Here is a 24,510-nt window from a genome sequence, read left to right on the forward strand (position 1 = left end):
ATCATCAGATGTTAGCAGTTGGATTTTTTTAAATATATTTTATTTTCAATGTACTCTTTACTTTAAAATAAATAAGCTCAGCTGTGATAGCAGTACACTGCCTATGGAAAAGTGGTTGCTGAACATGCAAACCTTTCAAAAAGCCTGAGTCAGAGTTTCATTTTCCTTTTTGAGTACTATGAAACTGATATAAGCAGTTTCTATAAACTCTCATTTAGAATGTTTTACAGTGAGTAATATGAAATTATTTTGTTTAGTAATTATACTTTGTTCCTCTCAAGAGCTGTTAAAAGTTAAGCACATTATTTCTGTATAGCACATACAAGAGACAGCTAATGTAACGGGATACTCACCTCACCTAGCATGTTTGACTAGACTAGACTTTTGTTTAGTTGTTCATCCAAAAATATCTGCACTCTACATAAAAAGCATCTATATGCCACTGAAATAAGTGATGAGTTTGCACACAGTACTATCTAAAACATCTTGCAATATGAAGGAAGACTAAAATGATTAAAAGAAGGGTCACTTCTCAAAAAAAATGTTATTGGAAGAATTTACGAAAACCAAATAAAAAAATCTCAAATGGATTATTTGAAAAGCCAGTGGATGTACAACACAGAATTTCTTTTTGTTTTATTAAATATCTCCTAAAGCTTAAGAGGAAAATGCGAAATTTAAAAGAAAGATACAAACTCGACAATTTACCCACAATGAAATACTGAAGGATGAAAATCTAACCAGGCAGCAGCCTTAATGTCATGGAGTCATCAGAGAATATCAGACTTGTCAATTACCAAATCTTCTCAATTATCCTGACAATACTACAAAGTTTGTATCTGGAGAGAACATTAATGCAATAGTCCCTCCTTTAGTCAGACTTAAAGCCCAGTTGGGTCTGAGAGTTCTCAAGAAAAACTGAGGTGACAAGTTACTGGCCCTCCAAAAATAAATGGCACACAGCAGTCTGCTGGGAGTGACTGTACCCAATTTGAATTTAAGGCAAGAGCACAATAAAAGGTACTCTCCTTCAGTAAATGCTGTGCAACTTGGATGACATTTAGCATTGCATCAGCTTGGGTTTTTTTTTTTTTTTAATACAGCATGATACTTTCTGTATTTTGTTTTAAAATGCACAGCCAGAGAACACAACAGAAATCTATACAACATTAAAAGTCAATGCCTGAATAAAAATCACAAGAAAAATGTGAATCACCATTAGTTTTTGCCAGTAGAACTTCTGTTTACAGATCTCAGCAACTATTTTCCAATATTCAAAACAACAACCAATGCTCTAGGAAAACCTCATTTCAATGACCAGCTTATTCATTATAAATCTGTCATAATCTGTAAATGCATTCAGTCATTAATTATAAATCTCTATATGCCTGCTGATGCTGAAAGAGTAGAGAAGGTTGCTACTACTTGTGCAGTAATTCACAAAAGAAGGCATCTTTTTGATGATGTTAAAAAAATGAAAAGTTTATCTGTAGTCAGATATGTCAGATATTGTCCTATGTTCCCTACTCAATATTTCATTTTGAAGAAGTTAAAAAACTGGAATATAAAGACAAGTTTCTGAGTCTTGAGTTTCACCACCACACTGGGATTCAGCTGCACACTCATGTTAAACAGAAGTACCAAGTTGCATCTGAGGTTTCAGCAAGGTACTCACAGGTTTCAGCTCTGAAACTGCTGCACAACAGATCTGGCATTTAAACCTGCCAGGAAATGTGCTTCCCATTAAACTCCTCTCTGGTCTCTAACTCCAGAAGCATCCTGACTTATTTCCCAGTCCCACTCCTATTTCTTTCATTCTCTCATTCACATTTGGTACAATATTTTTCCACTTTTTGTATTAATTGTTCTAATATTCTTATCTTCAATCCCTAGATTTCCACTTGTTACATAACCTCTTCTTGTCCTCTTTTGTATATTTCTTCTTTTATCCAGCTTCTTTATTCTCTCTCATTATTCTGAAGTATTTTCCTTCTCCACATAGTATTTTATTCCCCTCCCTATTTCTTGCCAGCTGAAAAAAGATGCTTCTTTTTATCATCCTTTTTTCTGGTTCTTTTGTTTGCTTGCATAAATTAAAAAAACAACACTGTTAGAGCTCAAAAGCATCTGAGGACCAAATCCAAACAGCAATACATTTTATATGTGGATTCACTTAACTTTTAGGAGATGCAAAGATATCTCAGAAATAAAAAAACCAAAAAAACCATTTTATTAAATAGGAATAACAGATCATATACACCTGCAAATAGCTTAGCAAAAATGCTGAAGGCTATATGCTTTCCCTGACACATTATACCACTTTCCTGCTGCAGAAAGCTTTTCTAGCACAATGCGAAAAGATAATGGTAAATTACAAAATTAGCACCACATCAAACTTAGTATTTCAACTGCAGAACAAAGTATTTTGTCTGGCTTTCATCAAGTCCACTTAAAGTATTGTGAGAGTAAGAATAATCCAGAGGATACAGCTGTCTCTTCAATCTCATCTAAGATTTATAGTCTTGAGAGCACAGGCAGTCTTTGGGAACAGACAACAAACCTCTCGGAGAGCAGCAGAATCTCCAGCGCAGGTCATACCACCTGCAAGCAATTCTGACAAGACAATACTAAACTCCCTCCAATTATGGCTAAATTACTGCCTAGTATTCAAGATAACTTGGGATTTTTTCCAAAACCTTTATTCCCCATGGTTTGGAGACTTTTTTACTGCCACAAGGCTGCACATTACCAGATTTTTTTTCAGATGTCCTACTTCTGGAGGAACATGAACACAGAGATAAAATATCCATTGATGGTTTTCACTACACAATGTGAAACAGCTCAGATCCTTCAAGTCCCCTCTTCCTCTCACCCCCCAAAAATGGAACTTCTTCCTTTTTTTAACTTTTTTTGGTTTTTTTCTTATAATAAGACACTGATAGGAAAAATTAATTTCAAGTTTTACCTCAAAATGGTCCTCTTCCCACAAGTTTTAACTACGGGCAACTTTAGGCTTGAAAATATCTTAACGTCAATGATTAAACCAAATTCTGGGATATATTACTATTAATAAGCTAATTTGTAGTAACTACTCCCCTGGAATACAACTTCCTTCACAAGGCCTTTCTCAGTCTCCTGCCAAGCAGATCTGGGCTCCAGGCTTGAAACACTGAGCTTCTGTTTTGAAGATGAGAAAACATTAGAATGATAAGAAACTGAGAAGTTAAACCAGTTCAGACCTGCTCACACCAGTGTGAGAGATGATTGTCTAAAATCATATGACTTTAACAGGTCAGTTAAGCTGGCCAAAGCCACAACAAAAAGGAAACAATTGTTCTACATCAGGTACTCCATCAGACAGCAGTGATACCCTTGTTCTTAGGGGAAAAAAAGGAATCAAAGAAATATGCCACTGAGCTTTATTCTTTTGCTGACTAAATTTATCATGCTAGAATTCGTTCCTATGACAGTCACAATCTCCTTAGCCTATTTTTACATTTTGCTTCTCTTTTAGAACCACCTCCTCAATGCAGGGGTTGCTCCACATTCTGTTCTCACCAATTCAGTAACATCCCGTTCATGATGAGCTTCTGGTTCCTCACAGCTGGATGTTATACACATTCATGTGTATAACAAGTGTGATTCAAATATGCTATGAAATTATTTCTGGGCAAAAACCAAATCAGTTTATGGCACAATGAAAAGGGCTGAGCACAGCCTTCAACATTTCTTACAGCAATTCTGGTTTTCCTTTTGCCATCCTCAAGAGAACTCAAACTACACATGGGCTTCATTGCTTTCATTGGCTTCATTACTGATATCGAGTTTTTAACCAGAAAATTTATACCAGATCAGAATCTGGAGATTCAGATCAGATTATTAAATCTAAAGCATGGAAGCTCTAGATTCAGATCAGATTATTAAATCTAAAGCATGCAAGCTCTAGATTTTTATTGCTATCTCCATGTGTTTCTTGTACGTAATTTTTGCTTTATAGCATCTCTTCTTCTACTGGGTAGACTCAGTGACTGTTTTTAGACCTCTACAAATTCCTCTAACATCCATAATTTTTGATTCAACCTTTTCTTTTCTAAGAATTAGAAATTAGAAATTTCAATTAGAAATTGACGAGTTACTCAGTAAAGCATATACAAACTGAGGAAGTATTAAATCATTCTACAATTGTGTTATTTTTTATATTTTTATGTCCCTTTATGATTTGATTATTGGGGTTTAAACGTGCTCTGCACACACACAAATTCATTCTGATGGCCTCACTTTTCTTACAGTAAAATACAAGATTAAACAAATTATTTTATAGCAGAAAGAGCAGAAAATCTCAATCCAGAAGATTAGAACAAGTCAGGGCCCACCATGGATGCTGTCATGTTAAGTTAACTGGTCAGAGGACAAGCAGAGGATAAATTCTCAGCCACAGAAGGCCAGGCAACTGCAAGTTAGGGCCATCAGCCTCCTCTTCTATGGCCTAAAAAGGACCAAGAAACAAGGATTTACAGTAGCACCAAAGGTACAGTGAATATCTGCTGTTAAAATACTTTTAATGTCGGTTTTTGAGAAACCACTGAAGGAAAAGCTGCACAGTACTAGATCCTCCAATCATAACCAATTCCTGCTTTCATGCTGCAGGAGAACAGCAATCCCAGAATGACACCACTAAACATTATGAACAGAAAACTAGTGCTTAGAGAGTTAATACAATCTGACAGTTCCTTAAGGTACCTTCTAATTACAGCATTAAAAGGCAATCAGCAATTTCTATGTAAGCAAACCATCAACAGACAGCTGCTTACTGGTATTTGAAAAAATGTCCTTTCACAGCACAATGTCTTGCATACCTGATAACTAAAAATGTAGTTATATTGGAATATTAAAAGAGACTGGATATTGCAAATGGTTGACAATACAGTCCTTTAACAACAGTGCCTTCGTGTGTTTATTACAGGCATTTTATTATTTTAAAGCTAAGATTCAATCACATTTTATAGTTGTAATACTGTCCTCCTACACATCTACAAGCAAATTAGGTCAATTCCAAACTATTTGTAAAACCTCCTTCATAGAAAGCAGTTTGAGATTTTAAAACATAGTAAGTTTAAAATAAACAAAGTCAACCTACCAGTGTCATAATCCTTGTGAACTGTCAATTTTTTGTTCTAGTCTAATAAAGCATCCCTAACTAAGAAGAACCAAATTGAGAGAATGACTGGCCTTGGCCAGAGATTGCATGCACACCACATTTCATAACATTTTAATAATGTTTATTATGTAAGTTTCCCTAATTAACTTCTAAACTTATTTCTACATTTGGCATCTGTAACATCCTGTGGCAATGAGTTCCAATATGTAATTATGTGTTGCATGAAAAAAATGCTTATTTTAAACCTACTGCTGGGTAAGAGCTAGGAGTCATCAAAAACGTGTTAGAAGAAATGATGAATAATCATGCTCCCTCATCCTCTCCATAACGTTAGTAGCTTTATATACCTCTTGTATTTCCTCTGACCTCATTTCTTTTCCAAGCGGCAGAGCTCTAATCATCCTGTTCAAACACAGGTACCTCTTTCCCCACACATAACCTGCTTGTTCTTATTGAAAGAAAGGACATCTGCAACTGTTTGTACTATTCCAGATTGGCCATGGATGTTGTCATGATGTTTGTATAGAACGATAATGCAATTGCAAGCCCTCTTTTTTGCGTAATAACAATTTAGACTGCCATGCATGTTAAGTTACCCAGTTCCCTCCTGCAGACATTACTGAATAACATTGTACAGTTAATGCACTTGCCATTCCACTAATCTGTTATCTTGCATTATCTTCCCACAACTGTTCGTGTTCACAGATTTGGGGGACCTTCACAATATATTGTGAATGCTGTATGAATACAAGCTGTTATTTTGTTGTTTAACCCCTTTCACAGATTTATGAAAGCAGCAAAGATCTTCATATAGATCACTGTAGGAGTCTATTCTTGGTTTGTGATAACTGACCTTCTATTCTCACCCTTTTTTTTTTTTTTCTATCTTAAATAGTTATTTACCTGATAGGACTTCTCACTCACTTCTGTGACGATGTGATTTCTTCAAGAAACTTTGGCTGCAGTTGACATGGTTGCTTAGGATGGTTAATTCATGTGGGATTTACAGTTCTAACACAAACATGGACTCACATCCACGCAAGCTATAATCTGTCTACAACAGTCATGGTTCTTCTTTGTTGTTTTATATCATACGTGTTCATTTTTCATATTTATAAGCACACATCTCATTTGATTCTATGAAGTGTTAATTAATTTTTATAAAGACAGAAATAAAAATTTCTGGGCTGTAGCTTCATGTAAATTATGCTACATTTCCAAATTTAGTGATTATGGATGCAAATTACCCCAGATCTGTTGAGTCTACCCTGATCAGTTCGTTACTTTTTAATCAGCTTACTCTAGAAGCGTTCCCCTAATACTTGAGTGTTAAGCAGACCACCTGAGACATCCTAAGCAGGCTCTAGTGCAAAAAGCTTCATATACCCTCTATAATTAACACAAATGCAAAAAGTGTCTTTGTGAGATTCAGTGCTAAACATTTATCTTCTGCTGATATACTCCCAATATCTTGATCCTTACTGGGCCTGGAGACTGTTAGGTTTCTTGTTTCTGATGTGTCTGAAAAAATTATCAAAGCTCTTTCTGTGCCTGTCTTCTGGCTTTCACACATAACTTACCAGTTTTGTGTCCAAGTGTTTCCACATTGGCTCACAATTCCTACTCTATGAAGTCTTTCTTTACCTGCTACAGATTTCCTTCCTTTACAGTTTAATAATACTGGGGCATTTTTTCTTCCAGTATGACAGATGGCAGTGTTTACTTTAACATTTAATATGGTAGCTCTTGATACCACTAAAAGCCTTATCCTTTTAGCTGTTCATTTTAACAGTTTCCTAAGATTCATGCTCCCTTAGGAATAGTTTTCTCTGTAAAATGTTATGGCAACATATTTTATACTTGCTCTTAAAACAATAAGGCAACCATATTCATTATAATTAGTCCTGTAGAGCAGCCCAACAATAATTTCATCTTAAGCTCTTGCTCATCGCACAGTTGTCAAGAGCTACTCCTGTTATGAGCTGACAGCTTGTCAGAAAACCCAATACATCATTCTTCACTTCCACATTTACTGAGTCTTCATACACATAACAAAACCATGTAAAAGCAGTAAATGTTTCTTCCCTCAGCATCCTTTAGCACTTCACAGTAATGTTCCACCTCATTAACATGGTTAGTCTAACCCTCACCTTATTGTGACTATTTGCACACAAATTCAAACCATAAATGTGCTTTCTTGTCCAGACATACATAGCCTTGACTATGACCCTAACACAATAATACATCTCTCAGAATAGAGTTTGTATTCTCATGTCTATAAAAATGTTTCCCCCTATACAAACATCCTCCTGTACCAATTTACCGTGAGGTAAAATATGTCAACATCTGGATTTCAAACCAGCATTCTAGATCTCAGACTCAATTTTTCACCTTTCAGACTTTGTCCAGAAGAGCATCTATAACTGCTAACTAACGGATTTTTTACTAAAACTTATAAAAAGAAGCAATTGGAAAATACATACATGACGGTGTTAATCCCTGACAGTTGTTGAAACATCTGCAGACCACAACCCACAATTAAGGCTCTTCGAGTTGGAGGGTATGTTAGCATTCTGCAGATCACAGGTCCAGCTTAAAAAAAAACAAGACAACAACAAAAGAATACATAATAGTTCTTAAGTGATTGCTATCAAGACAATGTTGCCAGGCATAGCAGACTTTCCACCTTAGTTTCAAGCAAACTTGTATAATTGCAATTATTTTTGAACTGTTTGGCAATTCAAGTTCTTATTTTCTGCACTGTATTACAAAGAGGATTATCAGGAAGCCCAAGCAAAGAAATGAAACCATTTTTGTACAGTGTCTACTGCTGGAGTGAAATGTCCAGCTCTCCTTATATCACACTAACAGATTACACATCAGCTGCAACTGAACATACTCAAAAATTATCACAAAATATCACTGTTTTTTCCCTTCTAAAAGTTTCCATTGTTGTTGATTTTGAGAGCCATTGTTATTGTTATTGAGAGTTACTGCTCAGGTCTGGATATTGGAGATAAAGTGTTCTCCTCAGTCCCCTAAAGACCCAGTTTCCATGAACCAGTTTCAGGTGTGGGTACTTTGAAGGTACTGGATAGATCTATTCTGCACAGCTTGGAGGCCAGTGGAGGGAGCAGAAATTAATACATTTATTCTATACCTTTGGTAGCAATGGCATGAGGCTGAATTTAAGATTCTCTCAAAGAAGAAAAAAACAATGAACAAAATTCCTGGTTAACAGAGAAAACTCTAAGACTTTAAAAGTATCCTATTTAAAAAATAATAATAATACAGAAAGCTATGGGATAATAAGCAAAAATTTAAAATCCCTGACTACAGTATTTACTTGAACTTCTCTCTGCCCAGAGTAGTTCTTTTAGTGCTTTTTCACTAGTACAGCCTGGTGAAAAATTCTAGCTTTTATACATCTTGTCACATCTAGCACACTTAGAACATCTAATCACAATATGAGTAACTCAAAAGAGTTGCCATCAAAGAAAAATAAAAAGAGAGAGGTGAAGAGGATCTACATTTTTATGTTTTCAATGTTTCCTGAACATACAGAAAATATTTCAAGTATTGATTCAGTAAAAAACCCTAAATGAGTCTGTTAGTGAAGAACAATTTAGATGCAGAATTTCAGCTTCAGAAAGCTGGCAAGCTATGAAGAGCTTCAAGAGCTGGACTCTAGAAGAGGGTTTAGATAACATTTTCTTCACTGAAAGATAATCAGACCTGCCTAAGAAAAAAAATTATGGTATTTCTGATTCATATCTCAATTGTATCATCATTTAACTTTTCTTCTTTGATAGCAGTATACAGCTTGACCAATTTTCTAGCTGGTTTCCAAGTAACACTAACATACAGACAGTACACAGTCCTATGTGTCCTGCCATTTAGCCACATCATTACCTCAAAAAGCCTCCAAGTAAAATCAAGTGACTGTATAGTCAATATACAGATCTCAGAAGAAATCTATATATTGTCAATCTATAGATCTTGTAAGATATTCCCAGACAAGACTCATGACATCACTGGGCTGACAAGGGTTCCATAAGGAAAGTGGCATTTACTCAGTGGAAAAGCAACGAAGCCAGAACTTACTGCTAGCTAGGAATAGTCCAGAGCTCAAATTTCACAAAGAAAAACATTTACTAATACTTGTACCCACAAAGTTTAATTCACAAACACCACCAAGGTCCTCATACCCTACATCACACCTGAGCATGGAGTCCTCGGACTTAAAAATATTATCTGGCAACTGATTCTGTCGCATCCGCTGTAAATCCAGGCTGCTGAATGCCTACAAGAGATCTTTAATTCTTCATATACTTTGTATAAGGTCCTTAACTGAGTTCAAAAATCTATCTTTATTTTTCAAGGGATATTTTAGACAATCTACATCTTCAAGTCCACCATCAATGATCCTGCTCATTGAATAAGCTGGAACTCTACAGCAGGTACTGTTAGGAAAGGAAGCAATAATGTCCTAAGGAACTGAAAGGTTTTTAATAATTCCTGACCACTCACCTATTTGCAAGAAGTTTATAAAACTTTATTCATAAAACAACATTGTACAAAACAATTGGGAAGAAGGCACCAAAATGAATAGTGAGAAATTAAAGCAGCTGTTTTCAGACAATGGTTTGCAACTCAGAGGGAGTAGTGAGCTCCCAACAAAGCTCCATCACACAAATCAGTCTGTGCATCTGAAGTGCAGCCCTGCAGAAATGTTAAGACCACGTAGGAAAGTTTAGACCTTTATGTCAGAACTTTAGACCTTTAGAACATCCAGTCAAGTTAAATTCAGTAAGCACCTGGAAGTTTTTCAGACTTCTAATTAATTGTACCAGAAAAATGATGCTAAAAATTATCATACTCAAATCAGCATTTAAAAAGTTTTGCTCCAAATATCTGCCATGGCAACCACCACATACCAATAGGCATAAACAAAATTAAAGGATTGTCTTTCATAAAATCCATAGCCTTCAGATTTACAAATCAATAAATTGAATGAAAGAAATAAAAAAATTCTAATCTCTGCATTAAAGGAGCTTTACAAAGTCAACTAAAAAGCCTAAAGAACTCTGACTGTAAAACAGCAAACGAGCATGAAACTTTTTATTGAAACTATCTAGCTCTGAAACTAGCTATACTATATTTGCATTTTCTTATCAGAAATCCTTCCATCCATATCATTGAGTTCAAATGTTACCATGTTATTAAAAATAGACAACTCTAGGCATAATATGGATTTTAAGAACAGAAAATGCATTTAAACTAAAAAATGAAAACCAAAACAAGTTTTCAGAATTAAATACATTCTTCTTCTGAAAATAAGTCTTCTGAAATCTTAAATGGTACTTCAGTAGTTTCAGATAACCCTTAAATATGCTGTTAGCTATGACAACAGATTAAAATAGCACTAAACAATAAAACCATTACACCTTTAAAAAATGGAACAATTTAACTGCCCATAGAACTAGATGGAAACAGATTATTTAAATGTAAATCACAGAAAAAAAAATATTTGGCAATTTTAACAAAGGACAAAATAGTGATTTGTCTCCAAAAAGTCAATTTTTTTGTTAGTGATACTTCTGCCTTAATTGTTGTTGTTTTCATCTGAGAGATTTAGACACATTCCTGCATCAGAATCACTTCAATTGAACTCGAGAAAACAACAAGATGCTTATTTTCTTTCTTCTAATCTATGAATAAAAATGAAGTTAGAACAATGAGACCTCCTAATGCCTTGAATTCAATGAGAATAGATTTAGTTGGACTTTTTCTGCGGTTGTTTCTGATAATTACTTTAACTGAAGTAAACTTGAACACATAATATTAACAAGGGTTCAAAATATGCTGCAGTAAAGGGCAGCTGGAGCTTCCTCTATGCAAAATGAGAACACAGGATAAAGAGCAATGAAAAAACAAGGATACTGCTGAAGGTGACATTCCTTGAAGTGGTTATACACAAAGTGGATTGCTGTGATTCAAGTAGATATTTCATGGCATAATCCAAACTCTCTACCAAAATAGACATTCATCCTTATAAGCAAAAAGCAAAATTAGAAACTTCCAAAAATTGGAAGTTTAGTTTCACATCCAAAAAAAATCTTATTAGCTTACACTGAGCTAAACAGGAAAGGAGAAGCTGTTCTTGTCGAAACATTACTTCTGAAAATGAGTGGTGCTCTCCAAACATTCTATTTTTTGATCGGTTATCTGAAACTTTTAATGGCAGGTTCCTATATTTTAGCAGTTATCCTTGTTACTAGGCATAACCCACAAGTTAGACTTGGAAATTATCAATCACCTGATAAGGGATTTTGATTTTTATCTGTATGAGCAAAATGGATTGTATGGCAATCATAGGAGCTTGGGTATGATCCACAGGCAACTAAAATATGAGGGGATTTTCAAAGGCAGCACAACAAAAACCCTACCTCTAAAAGGAGCTTATATAATGAAAGCTAAAAAGTAGAAAAATGGATATTAATGAATTCTTAGTATCTCCTTCTGAAAATTAACTGTGTTCACTTCCAGGAAAAAAGAAAACGTAGTACAGACATAAAGCCAATCTAAACATCCCACAGCAAAGACAGGCAGACATCTGGTGCCTGGAAACCTTGTGACTCCCCATCCCTCAAATTATTAGTAGAATAACTGGACAGATTTCACAGCTAGGAATCTATGGTTAGAGACTGGGCCCTGCCAAAGTCATTTGCAGGTTCAAACAGTCTTCTGCCAGCTAATCTAGGTAACAGCTTGTAGCAGCAGCTTAAAACCTTACAGGGCTCCTGCCAGCATTTTGAACTCATTGCGTTTCCAAGAAGGCAGGTTTAGCCAAGCAACAACACAGCCACTCATCAGTTTAGCATCGATTAAGCTAAAGAGTCAGAGTAGTTTTCTGGATCTTTTTTGTTCAAATGCCCTCCCTTCCACTCAGATAAATCTTCAAGGAACTGGTCTACAGCAGGGAACAAAAAAAAAGAAAGTTTGGGCTGGTGATCTCAATAACAAAGGACAAACATGGGAATCACTTCTGGATTTCCCTTCCTTATAAAATGACAGCTTCCAGTGCAGCCTTCTCTGCATCATCTGCAGAACCTTCCTTCACATATGACTCCTACTCTAAAGCACTTACAGCTAGTTATTACTACCTGTGTATGAATAATATACTAAAACAAGCATTCGTTTCCTCCCCTTGCCTATTACATGATTATTTCCTAAAAGTATCAACCTCATTAATTTTTCCTTTCTGTAAAATTTAACAAATCAATTAGAAAAAAGAATTAGCTTTAAAATCAAAACTGCATTAATTATCCTGAGAAGATACAAACCAATTTAACTTAGGTACCATGATCTTGCCTAACAGCTGAGTCTTAGCATTTTTTCAGCTTTCCACAGCAAAAACATCCAATAGCCTGCATATAGACTGGAAGGAGTGCTCATTGGGAACAGCCCTGCTGAGAAAGACTTTGGGATTCTCCTGGATGAAAAGCTGGATGTGACCTGGCAATATGTGCACACAGCCCCAAAAGCCAAAGGCATCCTGGGCTGCATGCAGAGCAGAGTGGGCAGCAGGGTGAGGGAGGGGATTCTGCCCTTCTACTCCACCCTCACACGACCCCAGCTGAAGTGCTGTGTCCAGCTCTGGACTGTGCTGGGATCCCCGGCACAAGACAAACACCAAAGCACAGCAGGGCCTAAGAAGCAGGGGGAGGAGAGAGCAAAGATGACCAGAGAACTGGAGCACCTCTCCTGCACACAGTCCAAGAGAGACAGGGTTTTTCAGCCTAGAGAAAAGACAACTCTGGGAAGATGTTGTTACAACCTCCTAGTACCTAAAAGCTTATAAAAAAGAGGGAGAGGAATTTTTTTTTTTTGCATGGGTGGATAGTGATAGGACTAAGAGGAATGGGTTTAAACTAAAAGGGGAGAGATTTAGATGAGATATTAGAAAGAAATATTTTACTGTGAGGGTGTGAGACACGGGAATGTGGGTTGCACAGAGAAACTGTGGATACCCTATCCCTGGAAATGTGCAAGGCCAGGCTGGATGGTGCTTTGAGCAATATGGTCTCGTGGAAGATTCCCCGCCCATGCCAGAGGGGTTGGGACTAAATGATCTTTAAAGTCCCTTCCAACTCAAACCATTCAGTGATTATATTCTAACCAGACAACCTGGTCAAAAAGCAAATAAAAGCTAATTAGACATAACCACCTAGATTTTAGAGAATTAGGTTGTGCAAGGAGTTTTCCATGCCTAGATGAACTGGAATGGGTTTTTTTCTTTGCTCAGGAAACCTGGTTTTCAAATAAATGGTCTCTCCAAATGACCTTTTTAATCCACACATTGTGAAAAGAAACCCTAATATAGATTTTTTTTTGTTTTGACAGCAAGTTGAGTTGGTCTTTGGGAGTTCTGAAAATAAAGACATTTTCTTTTATCTGTAAAAGGAAAAAATCTTTTCTTTGATACGACATTCTTTGATATAAAGCTTTGGTGATGGAAAATCTATATGACTGAGTACTTGCACAAAAGCAGCAGCATTTAATAACACTTCTGAATAGAACAAGAAGCAGTGGCAAGTCAGGAAGCAAAAAAAAAAGGACTGCATTTTGGCTCTGTATGACTTGTTCTCTATAGAAAACAGAATCTGCTGTAATGAAGTCCTTTAAAACTAGAGAAACTACAACAAAACAGACAACAAAGAGTGGCCTCTTACATGATGCCAGAGAGAGCAGAGAAGTGGCCACAATGACCAACAAGAATCTGCACTGGGGAAAAGGAACCCCCTGTGACACTGTCAGACCTGTGGAGTGGGGGAATGATCAAGGGGGAGTATTTCCTGCTCCAGTGATTGGAAGACTGGGCTGGGAACAGAGAAAAGCAAGGATCACATTGTGATTTCTTCCTAGCTGTGGAAAGTACCTTGGAAATAAGGCAACAGATACTAAGGCAGACTTGTGCATACCTACAACCTGTAAATCAGCACTTCTTTTCAGGGTCTGCTCCAGAACTCCTGCCTTACATAGGAAACAGTTATGTGACCCTCACTTAAAGCTGCAGAAAGCAAAGGAGGAAAGATGAGATGATGTAGGAGCATTACGCAGGCACCAGCCAAAATAAGCCAAGTGTTGTAACAGCCTGAAGAGCTTCCCATCCCACTCTCATCAGTAGAGAAGTACAGGGCAGAGCATCTAGCAATCTGGAATTAGAAGGTTTTTTCCTTTCATTTTAAGTTGAGGAAAGAGATTTAAGAAAACTGCAGTCAGGACAGTTTCGGGAGGGCTAATTTTTAGGGGAGTGTGTTGCTGTTGCTGTTCTTCAATTTGAAGAGCACTAAAAAAGCTGATGACTCAAGAGTTCCCTCCTAGTCAGTACTCTACTCTCAAGCTGATCTTCACAGGTGTTATTGTATTAACACCTATACAGATATTATATTTTATTTTCTGGACAGCACACTTCAAGCCTTACATTTTTTCCAATTTGTTTCTGCCAAAAATCTTGGTTTAGTGATATTATTTTGCCCCCTCTATCCCTTGTTTCTAAATGAAATATCTTTATTTCTGCCTCAAGCCAGTAGTTTAACAGTAAAAACATATTTCTACTTCTTGCCCTTTGAAAGAATGAGACACGAGAAGCCATTCCCAGGAGGGAACGGGGGAAAAGAAAAGTTTAATAGAACTGAAAAAGGAGTCTGGAGGTCAGTGAAAGTCTCCATGGGAATTTATGAACATTATCAGTTGTCCACTATTATTTTTTGCTTTATTAACAGCATACTTAGCTTAGACCATCTCCTTAAAAATTTAAGTTTAATTTAAACTTAATAATTTAAATCTCCAATTAATGAAGGGGCCTAAAAAAATTCCTCTCACTTTTTAAAAAACAGATGCCATTAGCATAAGATCTTCATTAAAAATAAAAGGAAAAAAGTTAAAATTGTGATGAGATCCACATCTAAACAGATTATAAAAATTTGCTTTGAAATCATTATACTTTTAGCACAGCTCAGCTAAATTCAAAAACCTAGAGAGAAGAACAATCAAAAAGTCACTGTAGGTTAAAGTTAAGGTGCTTTAACTTCAGCTTCCTAAGAATAGGACAGTACCATCAATGGATATATAGTTGATAGCACAGTAGAACAGCGTGTAGCTGAAAATAGTATGTCTTAAGAAACTGCTTCAACTTTTTTATTTTAAGGAAAGCATTTGAACTTGAGCACAAAGTTGAGTTTCACTAAAGACAGAATGACAGATAAACACCTAAATATTACACTGAACTGCAGCCTAAGATCACACCTCATCTCAAGGTACTAGCTAATTTATTACACTGTAGTATTAAACATCTTCTATCAGAAACACCAAGGGCTCTAAGGCAACCATCACCACTCAACAACACTACATTTTTCATCCCAGAGGGCCAATCACATCCTGGGAGGAGGAGGAGCACTGTCAGCAGGTCAAGGAAACATTTCTTCTTCTCTACCCTGCAGCAGGAGCAGCACATCATAGTGCTCCTGAGCCTGGAGAAGAACCACCAAGGTGGATGGGCTGGAGCACGACGTATAAGCAGATGCCGAATCAGTTGGGATTGTGCCACCTTGAAAGAGAAGGTAAAGGTTCTGCTGTCTACAGATATCTAGCAGAGAGGCAAGGAGAAAACAGACCCAGGTTCCTCAGAGGTCTGCAATGGTAAGACAGAAAGCAACAGGTAAATTGGGATGCAGAAAATTTGGACTCGATGTGAAGTCTGTTTCTTTTGTAATATGGAAATGAAAAAACGCAGAAATGCACAGAGATGCAGACAGACCATGGTAAAAACTTCACTGATAAAGTTCCTGCACAACCTGCTCTAATTTATTTTGTTTTGATTAGGGATTGGATTAGAGAACTTTCAGAGGTCATCCACAAGATTCTTACATGAAACGTACAGCACTCCTAATGAATGGTGATGGTACCAGTTAATACAACCAGAACTAATGAAAAAGTAAGTTCGGCACTTTTCATGGTTATCTTAAACAACTGTGACTGAAAAGCATCCTTACATACAAATCCTGTAAAACTCAGTCATCTCCAAACTGCCAACAGCTGATGTTTTGCAATTTCAATACTAGGCTTCATTAATCAAGAACCTTTTACCCTGAATTTATAACCTCTGCAGAAGAGACAGTTCAATATTGAAAACAGCAAGTGTAGAATACTAAATTGATGACTTCCTTAACTAGTATGAAATATGACAAAGAAATAAAGGAGAGCTTATTTCATCTTTTCAATAGATAAAAGGGGCTTATGAGATAGATTGGGAGAGACACTGTACCAGGGTCTTCAGTGAAAGGACAAGAGGTGATAGTTTTAAACTAAAAGAGGGTAAATTCTATTGGATATAAGAAATAAATTGTTTACTATTAGGGTGGTGAGGCAGTGGAACAGGTTGCCCAGAAAAGCTGTGGATAACCCATCCCTGGAAGAGTTCAAGGACAGGTTGGATGTGGGGTTGAACAATCTGGTCTAGTGGAAGGTGCCCTTGCCTATGGCAGGGGTTTGGAACTCAACCATCTCTAAAGGTCCCTTCCAACCCAAACCATTGGGTACTTGTTAAGTACTGTACTGAGGGAGTTCTGGTCCCCTTTGATTTCTCATCCTCATCTCAAAATGAGGGATGGTAGAAATAGAGAAAGATCATGAATAAATACTCATAATGGACAATTCAAGGTCTCTCACATACTATGGAATAAATCTGCAAGCAATCTTCATGTAAGGCAAATAGTCTTACATGAAGCTGAAAGCTTTTTTTACCATTTTCATCATAATGAAGACAGAACGGCATTGCATAAATGCCATCTTTATTAACAGTTTCCTCACAAGTTTAAAATATTTTAAAATGCAGTTTTTTCAAAAGCTGCTGGAAGACCAGCAGAATGCAAGATAATACTCAATCCATTTACTCAGTTAAGTATGCACTGCAAGGTACACACATGCAGGGCCTTTTCATGGCTTCTCTGCAGCCTCACAGATCTAGCAGATAGAAAAGAAGATCAGAAAGGTTGTATTAAATTACTTAGAGACCTGAAACCCATTTTTCAAGAAGATACAGGAATTCTGAGATATTTTCTTGTAATTTCAGTGAAGTAGATTTTTATGCTGCTTTTAAACCCTTTCCAAGTTAACCAATTATCAAAAAGAAATGAAACTACCTGAAGTCAAACATGGTGCAGAAAAACTTCAAACAACACTCTCCAACATCCTAGTGGAAGTAAGTGGTCAGCAACTAGTAGTTACCAAATAGCATTTAAATGTCCCAAGAAGCATGTAGTTTTTCTAAATTTGAAGGACAAAATACCACTAGAATAGCTGAAATTTCAGATAACCTTTTTAGTTTTATGGCAAATTGTAGATTTCGCACCCATGATCAGCCATGAAGATTACCTGCGGTACAGAGAAGTGACAGAATTTTACCCTGAAGGATATGCATATCTCCTATAATGCACAGGAGCGACTTTTCCAGGATGTTTAACTACTTTCCAGAGGCAAAACAACTTGTTATGAAAAACAGATATTTGAAGGATAAGCACTAAAGCAAACAAGAAAAAAAAAATCAAGTCCTAGGTCCTGTTTAACTGGAAAAAAAAAGGAGGGGGCAATTACTTCACTTAGAGGCTGCACAGACTGATGAACGTAAAGGCAAAACTTCTTATCACCAGTGAGTTACGACAGTCTGGTTGGCATTGGATTGGGCCAGTGAAACAAATGAAAATGAAAGGTAATTTTCAGTGTCAGATATAAGAAGCATCTGTATCTTTCTATGGATACAGAAAATATTTTCATGTTTCTCAGCAAAAGCGTCATTGTCTAACTGTGCCTTCTGCCAGCTGCCACCAACCTTTTGAGCAGGCTGAAAGGAAAAATTCTTGCAACTTGTAAACAAAACCTTGTAAACAAAAACATAGGGACAACAAAGCTGGGAAAAGCTGCGGAATTCAGGCCACTTATGTTTTAGAGGGGATTTCCAAATACCTCCATTCACTGACTTTGTATTTGCTGGCTTTCTCTGAGCTGTCACTTAGTCACTGAGAGAAATCACCACTGCTCAGCATGCAGGTTCTGCTACTAAGCTGAAAAGCTAATTCACTTCCATTCTCCACCTATATACACCTTTATGCACTTTGTACCTACACAGTTAGGTTGAAGACACCAGCAGACAAGCATTGAAGATGGAAAAAGCAAAACATGGCTGCAGTCATAAATGGATTTCTTCAAGTGTTTTGCCAGAGATAACTACCAGCCAACAAATGCATGCAGTAATCCCTGTTCAAGTACCTTAACGGTCAACTAAAGGGAATGGTGGATATATAAAATCAAATATAGTATAACTTGCAGAGTACTACCAAGACACAATTTGATCTCTGCATCTGACACACTAAACTACAAGCAAGCTACAAGAAAAGTTTGGCCATTGCACAGTAACTTGGAGATAAATTCCACCATAAAGGAAAGTAATTCCTTTAGGGACAGAAAATACTATGAAAGCCTCCCATCCTTGGAGAAGTGCTAAATTGGACTGCAGTAAGAGAAGGATATACATAATCCCAGCACTCAATTATCTTTCAGGTAATAACATGCCTGTACACTAAACACCACAATGTATTTTAAGACAGAGGATCACTCATTCGTAAAGAGAATTCATTCCTCTGGGCATTACACAGTTTAGGAAGCAGTATGATCGTGTGCATCTCAGCAAGTAAGGCAGTGCAGTAGCAAGGATCACCAGGCCAAACTTGTTTGAAGCTGAGGTCCAGAGATATCCATGACATGTCATTTTTTGGTTTTACGTCTAACTAGATTTAGGTCGGTCCCCTAAGCAGAACACTGCCATACATGGACTGTTAGAAGCTGCCCTGAGACTCTGTCATTGATTTAAACCTTCACACCCCCAAAAGAGTCCAAGCATATTGAATGAATCCCTGGAGCAGATTTAATCTGTGGTTTAATATCCCCCAGAAGAAGTTACTCCATGGGAACTGACGCCACTATTTGATCTGATCAAAAAGTATTTGGGGATGACAATGGGAGATGTGAAGAGACTCACTGCAGAGCTCTGCTGCTGCTCAGAGCTAAAATGCTAAAGCAGATGCAGTCAATGCATCTTCTGCTGATAGCAGCTGGAATGATTCTGTACAAACCACACTAGGAAAAAAGCAATTATAAGCTGCTCATATGAACTATTACATTTTAATTAGAATTAATTTAGAAGAAATATAGGACAAAATTAATTCAGTATTTTGTAACATTAGCCAGATGTATTCAATTGTGCAGCAGCTCCCTGGAGGTCTAAGTTTTGGGGATTTTTTTCCAGTCTTTTTTAAGTTTCCTCCTCATTACTAGTTTAGCATGCTCAGGGTAAAACCTGAGAACTTATCATCATTACTGTTGATAGCTTTTGACAAGAATCAGAAGAATACTTTTTTCTGCAGAACATTTGGGGTTTTTTTGCAAAATAATTGTAAGGTCCTATTCCCCTTATTAGGGCTGTATATCTTTTTAAACAAGCCTAGTAAACAGTGATAGAAGACACAGAGGTTGAGGGAGCAACAGCAGAAAAATAAAGACAAGTTCTGAGAGCTGGTTATGTTCTATGCTGGTTACGTTCTTCTTTCACCCTTGATTTTCAGGGACAACCAACATCCAACTAGGGAAAAAAAATCGTAATTTTAGTATAGGTTCCTCAGAAGAGGTTCAACTAGCAAAGTTGAATAAATGGACATTTACTTTTTAAAATCAGTTTAAAGAAGTGTTCATCATGTTGCTACTGAATGTTTTTGGAAACCAAAAGTATGCCTTCAATTGAAAGAAGAAAGCTTTTCCAATGGGATCACATTTAGATACACATTACTGTTACAAAGCCAACAGCAATGTGAACACTGAAGAGATTAGCTTATCAATGTTACTGCAATGTGTCTTGACAGTCCCAGCTCCAGGGAAGACCACCATTTTAGTACATTTTAAATATAACAGCTTCAGATACAAGCCTTCACATCAAATACAAATTATTCTATTTTCTCCTTCTCAGTGACAACACCAGATTTTCTTATGTCAGACCTGCATACACCTTCTGACTATTTAAATGCAAGTCTCAAGGCAGGCATCCCACCCTGACTGTGGGATCATTCCAGCTTCATTCCAGCTCACCTCCCCTTTCCCAGCTGCACTCCGCAGACCACTGGCTGTTTCACAGCAGCTCATGAGGCCTCAGCTCCTGCCTGCTTCCCTCACCAGTCAGTGCTTAGAAACACCACAGCAAAGAGGACTCTCTATTCCCCTTAGATAATGATGACTTCAATTAACAACTACTGACTGAAGATGACACTCTTCTAAGTTTTAACATATTGCAAACCATCCTTTGCAGTATTAAGAAACCCCACAAAACTTCTAAAGAAGTTGAGCAAGAGCGAGCACTGAACTGGGAGAAAACAAAGTAGGAACTTGTGCTTTCAAGTGGCAGTTTTGAAGAAAAATATTTGCTGCTATCATGTGAGAGGGATTACAAGAAAGTGTTTACTTGCACTACAAAAATACAAGTGATTCTCCACATTGACTCAAAGTATATCAGGGCATTTACAGCAGCTGCTTCCAGGTGCATTGCAGACCTTCGAAGATGACACGGTGGCTCTTTCACTTCCAGACCAAATGTGGCAGCATCCAGCAGCAGATCGGGTCACTCCAGGCAGCAGCTGGCAGACAAGGTGATGTGGGTGACAATGAAACCCGTGTGATTGAATGGAGCATTTTGCAGAAGCACAACACACTACTTTCTATGTTTAAAATAACTTGTGAAAAAGGAAGTGGTCCAATATCACTTATGATTTTTTAAAAGCACATAAGTTTCCCATGAAAAGTACTGAGGCTAGGCTGTAAGTCACCACCCACGAGACACTGGAAAGATGTGGGATTCAGCAACATTTCTACCAGCAAAAAATACCTAAAATTCATAAAAACAACAAATCCTCTTAAAAAAAAACAGATCCTCTACAAAAGGTTTTGGGGAGGCAGCAGCTTGTAGGAGAGGGATGATCCAGAGGCATAATCCCACACACATAACAACAAAGGATATCAACACATGTTGCCCTTACTGGAAAAGGACACAGAAGGGTAGATCTGACTTCAGCACCTGGAAGCTTTTGCAGCTGAGTCAGAGGAAAGTGTTCTTTCCTCTGTGCTTTCTACAGATGGCCTGCACTGACAGTGCCATCCTAAGCCACTGCCAAGCCAACTGTTTACCTCGAAACCACCCAACAACCCTCTGCCACAAATCCTCCACCAGTATCCACCATGTATAACACAGTATTTTATGAAGTGCAAGCCTCAAAAGATGTGATACATGATGCTATTTATTATAAGAAGAGAGTCTAAATATTTTTTACACTGATTCTTCCAGATAATTCACTCTGTAAACTAACCTGTGAGCACAGCTAGAAGAAATTGAAGTCATGTCATACCCCTGTGCTGCAGTAAAGAATTCAGTTTTTAAACTGTGACCTTCCTCCCTGAAGGGCAGCAACTCGATTCTGTGATTGAAAGAACAGTATTTCACCGCACCATTCATGTCTGATAGATGGCATTGCAATGACATTGATTTAAAATGGGAGGCTTTTCTATTCTCAGTGGACAAAGACCATCATCACAAATGTCACCTACGTGACACACTTCTTCCCAGGCCTCAGGTAGAGAGAAGCTCTCAAAATCAGCCAATATGACATAACAATAGAAAAAACATATAGTTGTGTCTAGAAAAGAGACATCAACACTTGAGTAACCATTTCAGACTGCCAGCATGCCCTTGCATTTGTACAAGGTGACACTAAGCCGTCCTGACTCTTCATCCAAGAAAGCTCTCCTAACACATACAGCTTTAGGAGAACAATCCTGACTCAGCATTTATTACCCAATTTCAACATGTAAACCTGGTCTCTTAACATTCTTCCTAACACTACATTCTACTTAAACTCCTCCAAAAGTCCAGTTATTTGCTTTACAATGTCAAAGTTCATCGATTACACTAACTCTGTGACATGAACCTACAAGGACCAACTGCAAAGATTGTACTGATTACAGATTTTCTACAAATGCACCATACAACTTTAAACAAGGAAAGTTTTTACACTATAAGTAAGTTATTCCAGTCTCAAGCACTGTGACACAGATCTAACATTTGTGTCTCCAACATCTTCCCTTATTTTACAAGGATGGAAAGAAATATTTAAGAAGGTAATGAACACATTAATCTATCACTGAAACATTGAATTTTGACTGTTCACATTTGGTATATGCTGGAAGGCAAGTCTCAAAGACATGCAGATGGTAAAGAGCTGAAAACCAAAACAAATTACATCATTATAACAACTTTTCTGTTAGTAAGAGGAGCAAAAATTTTTTTTGATTGCTCTTGCTTTCTCAAAGAGCACCACTGTGATACTAGTGGTTTGGCATCAAAGAAAAAAGTAAACTGAATGAATGCAAGACTTTTCAGAATGAACCATACAAATAATTCAGTTACTTCTTGAAGTACACTTTGTATTTCATATATAAAAGAAGAAAAAAATTCATACACTGTATTTTAAAAGCATTTTCCTTGCCTTCAGTGCACATATTACATTTTAAGAATTGAAGAAAAGTAAATTTTACCTGCAAATGTATACAAATATATACTCAGAATGAGTATTTCAGCCATCCCTCCTAGGTATACCAAAGAAGAGCATCTGATGGTCTTGCTTGCCCCAGAAGTAATAAATCTTCCTGGACATGGATAGCTCATAAAAGGTTTGAACAGAAAGATTCATTAAATAACTTAACCTTGTGAGGGGAAAAGAAGAACAGTGCCATAAAAGCTATACTTTTAACATGTGAGAAAGCACTTCCCTTCTCCCTTGTATTTTGCAGTCTGGTTGGTTGTACTTTGTGATTACTGAGACTCTCAGTTATTGGGGAAACTTCAGCTGTGGCTTCTACAAGCCCAAGTTTTTTCTTCCATTATGGCAACACTGTCATAGCACATGCAAAGTGCCCAGACCCATCCTTTGGGAAGTACATTAACTCGGGGTAGGGTATTGTTGAGATGCACCACCACATCAGTCATGCACAAAGGGTGCACTCCACTAAATGGAAACTGCTTCACCGAAAATGTTACCTGATGGGACAATGCTATCACAGAAAGCATCAACAAACCAGCATAAACCCAGAGGTGATCACTACTTCCTGCTAACATGGGGGCAAAGTTTAGGACATTATTCTCAATGACTAATGTGCAGGACTCTGTACCCTTCTGGATTTGACATCTCTAGTAAAACATGCTATAAAAGAAAAGAAAATTCATTTAAGGTCAGCTGACATGACAAATACACACCCAAACTAAGTGTGGGCAAAATTTGGAGCTCTGATTTCCGTAAGGTACAGCTAAACTTGTAAACCTGGAGTTGTAGGCAGCAAGTCTCAGGTCGATTTTTCCTAATCATGCCTTGCAAATACCAATTCATTAGTCATTATTATTGAAGCAGTAGTGGAAACAAGCAATACCTATCCTGACAAAGTATCACAAGAATTAAAGAAATCAAAAGCCAATGGCAAATTTCAAGAAGGAATAAAAACAGGTTAAAGAAATGAATAAAATATGAACCAAGTAAAAGTGACAGGGCAACAAGCACTCCCCAAAGCTCACCATTCAGGAGGCCTGTACTATAAACATGCATCAGGGATTAATTTGTGACTCCTGTTTTGACTAGAATGCCTTTTATACAAATTGCATTTCACCTCAGAACCAGTCAAGATGTTATGCAAGTGATTGTCTGCATCTGTCTTTGGGGATGCATTGACCTAGTTAACTATCTAATGCTATTTTTGGCAATTGCCTCTGAAGTTTTTTCTTTCTGTTGTTTAGTATTAATTTTGAAAGAGACTGCAAGGGTGTTACTGTGTCTTTGCATGGCAGCTCAGCTGACACACAGCACAGGAACAGGCTCCACTGATGGTGCTGGGTTTCTAAAACACTTGGGAACAGTATTACAGTACCCTAAGCTTGCAAAAGAACACATGTCAAAGCACCAGCTTCAAATGCAACAGTAAAGCCTGCTGAGGCAGATGTCTGAGGCAGCCCCTGTCCCACACCATCTGGTTGTTTCAGACTTGTGTGAGACCTACAGACCATGGAGAAAACCCCTCCCCAGCATCTAGGATCTGACCCCAACATCAAGACAATTTGTTGTAGTTTAATCTGCCCAGAGATTACCCAAACTAACCTCCAAACAAGGACATACAAGAAGAGCATGTCATCCTGAATGAAGTGGGACTCT

The 24,510-nt window shown here is 37.4% G+C and overlaps 1 protein-coding gene across 3 annotated transcripts in view; it reads right to left on the reverse strand.

Moving 5' to 3' along the window:
- LOC131573220 (proton myo-inositol cotransporter) overlaps positions 1-24,510 on the reverse strand; it is a 147,979-nt gene that overhangs the window by 72,131 nt on the left and 51,338 nt on the right. For all 3 annotated transcript variants that reach the window (XM_058826952.1, XM_058826951.1, XM_058826950.1), the window contains exon 4: positions 7,642-7,750. In XM_058826952.1, coding sequence (XP_058682935.1) covers positions 7,642-7,750 — 109 coding nt within the window. The remainder of the gene's footprint in view (positions 1-7,641; positions 7,751-24,510) is intronic.

The sequence above is a fragment of the Poecile atricapillus genome, chromosome Z (genome assembly GCF_030490865.1).
Source record: "Poecile atricapillus isolate bPoeAtr1 chromosome Z, bPoeAtr1.hap1, whole genome shotgun sequence".
NCBI lineage: Eukaryota > Metazoa > Chordata > Aves > Passeriformes > Paridae > Poecile > Poecile atricapillus.